Source organism: Trachymyrmex septentrionalis, unplaced genomic scaffold (assembly GCF_001594115.1).
Source record: "Trachymyrmex septentrionalis isolate Tsep2-gDNA-1 unplaced genomic scaffold, Tsep1.0 scaffold22, whole genome shotgun sequence".
Taxonomy (NCBI): Eukaryota; Metazoa; Arthropoda; class Insecta; order Hymenoptera; family Formicidae; genus Trachymyrmex; species Trachymyrmex septentrionalis.
In genome coordinates this window covers 213232-218408 of record NW_017305375.1, presented here as the reverse complement: position 1 = coordinate 218408, position 5177 = coordinate 213232, and the positions used below count along the sequence as shown (strand labels likewise).

Here is a 5177-nt window from a genome sequence, read left to right as displayed (position 1 = left end):
AGAGAGAGAGAGAGAGAGAGAGAGAGAGAGAGAGAGAGAAAGAGAGAGAGAGAGAGAGAGAGAGAGAAAAATATAATCATCATAAAACGTAATTAATTTTCTTATAAAAAATTAGGATTTTATGATCTTGATATTTTCTGTTATAATAAATAAATCTACAAAAAAGTGATATCTTCGTGCTCTTTATAAACTTAAAGATCATAAAAAATATTAATAATTTGACAGAATACAAAAAAAAAATCTAATATAAAAAAGCACTAAATTCATTAATCTTTCTTCAAAATAGAGATGCATCTTCTTAAGCAATAAAATCTTCATCCATTGAAGAGCAGTAATAACAGATCTATGTAACTCCACCGAAAAATGATACCTTCTATTTATCAATGTGAGAGCGCGACATCTGCAAATTAGCACGACTCGTCTCTCGGATATCACGACTCATCTCCAGCCGCGTTGGAACCGGACCGACGCGCGCGAAGTAAAAAGATTGATGACGTGTCCCCGATCCGTGTATACCTTCGCGAAACGGGCGATGCAAAATCTTTCATGACTCGCTAATGTTTTGTAACAGTTCTTGTTCTGGCACAAACGTTGATAGATCGTTTCATTGACCAGCAACGAGATGAAGCTCGTCCGTCGTTCGCGAGAAGAACGATCGGCGCGCGATCGGAACGCGATAGAAACGAATGAAAAAAGAATGGGAGAAAAAGTGAGAAAGAGATAGAGAGCGGGGAATGAGGGAAGAAAATCGTGGCAAGGTTGGTGGAGCGATGGGTAGTAGGGTATCTGCCTATTATTCACGCGCGAGATAGGTTGAAGGGGTGGGGGTTGATCTAGCTCGATCTATGAGAGCCCGGGGGTGAGGCCAGACTTAGAAAGGTGGGTTAGGGGTTCGTGGCGAATTCTTATAAATCAAAACAGACACGCTATCCCGTCTCATAGGGTGTTTCCACCCTTTCTTACACCGGCATCTATGCCTTCTTACTTCCTTACCTGGCCGACTGTTGGCAGTATAAAGGAAAAGAAAGAAAATAAAATATGATAAGGGACGCGAAAGCAGGTGTCGAGAGAAGTAGTGGAGGGAGAAAGTGCGGCCGGACGTATCTCGGATGTTGATGTATTATTGAGTTTGTCGCGTATTATCGGTCGCTGCCCAGTATCGTTGACAAGGGTAGATGTTCAAGAGAAAAAAAAATTGTTAGCGTGAAATATCTATGTCCAAACAATGAACAAGGGACACGTTTATACGTTAGCCACACAGAAATTGATGATAAATATATGCGACAGATAAATGAAGTGATTGAATTATTATTGAGTGATTAAATTAAATAAATACAATTTTTGTTATTATATGTTTAAATTTAACAGGACAAATCATTTATTGTATAATTAAAATTATGAATTTGCTTCGTCTATTTAAATAGCATTATCTCATTCAAAATGTTAAACGACGATATAATGTTCAAAAATAATGTGTAAAAGAAATTCAATTTTGTCAGTCTAAAAATCTCCTCTCCTCTCTCTCTTCTGCTTAATGTTAAAAAATATGTTTTCTTAAACATGCTACCATCACCCGTGGAGCGGTATATAGCTGTTATAAGAAGCTTTCCTCAAGTTATACCAACCATCAGTATTAGTTCATATCGCGATATTATACAGCGATATTCGCCATTGAAAACAGTTTACTACGCATTGCCGCAGCATACGGTTATGAGAATAATGTACACTGCACTCGCATGCACGCTGTTACGCCGCTATTTCTTTGAATAAGACATCAGCTTTGGACGTATTTGGGTAGTGAATATTTAATGTTATCGATATTGCCTTAAAAGTCGTTTGTGCGGAAACGGGCGTGGAACTGTTTAGTATACCGTACAGCGCCTCGCCTACTACGTGAAATTGATTCGAATTTTTCGAGAGACGCCGTATTTAGATTTTATCTGCCCCAGGGTTAAAAATGCAAGTACAATCTCGTGCCGGACTGCGCACGGAAATGCGATGGCATTGTGTTATGAGCACAGGCATTTTCGTGTTACATTAATGTAATTAAAAGTATTGTAATCTTGAATGTAACTCACTCCGCATAATATAATTATGCGTCTCTACTTACGTACAACGCAAATGTAATAAATGTACATAAATAAGTTTAGCTAAGATATAGTTTTATATACAATATTTCATATATAATATTTCAGCCAGAATAATTGTTCAGGTATAGTTGTTAACACAAAGCGATAAGCAATGCTTGTCCGGTAAATCGTCTTGATAATGTTAACAAGACCGTTACTGCTAAAAATTTTTATTTTTACACGTTTGTTCATCTAATATCCTCCTCCTCTTTTCCTTTTTCTTTTGGTTCTAATCGGTTCGAAACATGCAACCGGAAAGATCCTGCCATTAACTATCCAAACGGGCTCTCATATCTCAGTAACGATGAACAACAACGGTTTGGCTATTTTTGTATCCCTATTAATCTCATAGCTGACATCAGAACATGTCTTCTTACAGCACTCGTATAATCTACATATAATTTATTTCAAAGTCAATTCTAATTTCTTTATAGAATATTTACATTTATTTATAAAACATCTATATAACTTTTATACATGATCCTTTTTTGTTATGTTTGAATTAAAATGATGGAGCATTTTGTATTAATCGTCAAAGTGTTATACCATCATGATTTGAAAAAATCACGAAACAAATCATGAAATATCTCCATCTTGCATTATTACCTTAACAACTCCATCACTAAATCTTCTCTAAAGAAATCCATTTAGAAGGAAAAATTTAATTGCTGAAATGCGAGGAAAATCGAGGGAATCAAACATCTGCAATCGCCATTGCGTTACCGAAGCGCCAGTCACACAAACGGAGAAATATAGAAAAGACGAAGAAAACTTACGGGGGTTCTGGACGTGCACAGGAGACGGAGGGTTGGTTCGCGTGACGACGACCGGAGGAGGCATCTTGGCGTGCAAGGCGGCGAGGCATGAGTTTGCCACGTCGTAGATGAGATAAGCACCGTAGTATCGGCCCGCACTGCCCATTTTCAATTTATTCTTACCGGGCGCAACCGCCATTTTCGCGTATCACGGCCACAGATACAGCCGCATCCACCTGGCGATTATTACCAGTTTTCTCACTCAATGATGATTGACTGCAATTATCTAGCTGGACCTCCGATGATATTAAGAAACATTGTACTAGATCATTGCGATCCCTAATTTTAGAGTTGTCCTCACAATAAATTTCTTGCCCTACTGCGGCTGCGAGTGTTGAAGCGATGTACACCATTTGTTATCATCCCACAACATGAATTTCACATTCTTGTTAAGGATAATGCGGAGTATCTTGCTGTAAAGCTTAGGGAAGATATACGTAGCTTACCAGCGTTGAATATAAATTGTAAACGATCCTCGCTTTTTTCATAAATATACATCACAAATTTAAAAAAAAGACACAAAAAACGTGCGTGGATTTAATAAGCTTACTACAATAATATAAAATTAATTATTATATTAACGTCAGCTTCACTATTAACACTATTTTTCTTGATTCCTCAAAACTCAAATGCTCGTTGAAATTAGCCGCAACAAGTCGCAACTTTCTTCTCAAATGAAGTTACTACATCGAAGCACTGATTAGCGAATCTTTTCCAAATAATAAATAAATTCGTTAATCCTGCAACTCGCACATCGGTAGGTTAAATAACCGACATTACTCGCGGATCACATGCACGGCAATTTGATTCTCCGCAACCACAGTGAATACCACTTGAAACTAATTATCCGGGCGCGCGCAAGTATTCCGTCCTTGCATTCTCGTGACGAAGCGTTAGCACTGATCTCGATACCGCTCCTCGAACGTGGAGCCTCGATATACCACGACGGTCGGCGGTTGGGATCGGTGGGCTGGGCAGCCGAACGGAAACGGTGCGGTTCCGTGGACCGGAAGCCTGAACCGGAAGCGTCACGAGTCAACGGGCGCTTCTCTGATTGCACACTGCGGTCGCGGCTAGATAAAAATGTGCTCGTGTGCCGTTTACGTAGTTGGACCTCGATTGCACCGAATAGTAGTAGCCTCGCGATCTCGTAATCCTACGCTTCGCAGGAACGAAATTGAATTTCTATGTGGCGCCGAAGAATGGTCGTGTTTAATAAACTTTAAATACGTGGTGTTTGACTGAGTTTTTTAATGACGACCGTACCGTCGGGCACTGACTTTCATATTGGAGCAATACTGGGAATAGCTACTCTACCAGCGATATGTATTATCACGCCGTGCTTCCCGGAAGCTTAATACGTGTGCTACGTAACAATAGACGAAAACAGGTCACTTTAGTCAATTTCGCGGCTAGTTGAATAAATTGGCTAAGTTATAACATATTTATAAAGATATCGTTTATATGAAAAAATAATATTCGATATTTGTGAATGATTTATATTAACATGGCACGAAATATTATATATATTATGTTCCGTGATATTATCATAAATAGAATTACAAACAAATGATTGCATAATTTTGATTTTTAATCCTACAATTGAATTTTTTAAATTGCTCACAAAAACGCAAAGTATGATGTTAAATTATTATCACGCTATTTTGTAGCGTAAGAGTCAATAACGAGGTCAATAAAAATACAAAATTATCTATTTAACACGAATTTTTAATACGATGTGCAGTTTAGGAAATAAAAGCTGATGCTTCTCCCCAAAAAGGAACTAATAATAATAATAATGATAATAATAATAGTAGTTATATAATAATAAAAGTGCATAATGTTGAAAAGCTGGCTAAGAGTATCAGTAAAGTGTTTACATCGTTACGATGAAATTTCATATTAACGTCTTTATAAATTTAAGCTCATTTTAATCTTGTTGCCGAGAGTTACAGGAGCCAGAATTAAGATGCACGTTTCGTGCAAAGTTATGAATCGTCTGTATTGATTTTCGAGGTGTTATGTATTGTTGAAATTTTAAGTAGCTTGGCAATGAGCCAAATTCTACCATTTATAAATCCGCCTATTTGTGAATACTGCTTTGCATTTGTTAATGTTATTTATTCGCATTGCCAATATATTTCTCTTATTCATAAATTGCTCCGAAAATTCTTAAGAAATTAATTGTTATCGTACGTAGAGAATGTTAAAAGAATCTACAAGTTATATGAAA

The 5177-nt window shown here is 37.3% G+C and overlaps 1 protein-coding gene across 4 annotated transcripts in view; it reads right to left on the bottom strand.

The window, feature by feature from the left end:
* Positions 1-3172, bottom strand: part of LOC108748336 (nucleolysin TIAR-like) — a 149330-nt gene extending 146158 nt beyond the window's left edge. For all 4 annotated transcript variants that reach the window (XM_018486421.1, XM_018486420.1, XM_018486419.1 and 1 more), the window contains exon 1: positions 2906-3172. In XM_018486421.1, coding sequence (XP_018341923.1) covers positions 2906-3083 — 178 coding nt within the window. In that variant the 5' untranslated portion in view covers positions 3084-3172. The remainder of the gene's footprint in view (positions 1-2905) is intronic.
* Positions 3173-5177: the final 2005 nt, after the last annotated feature.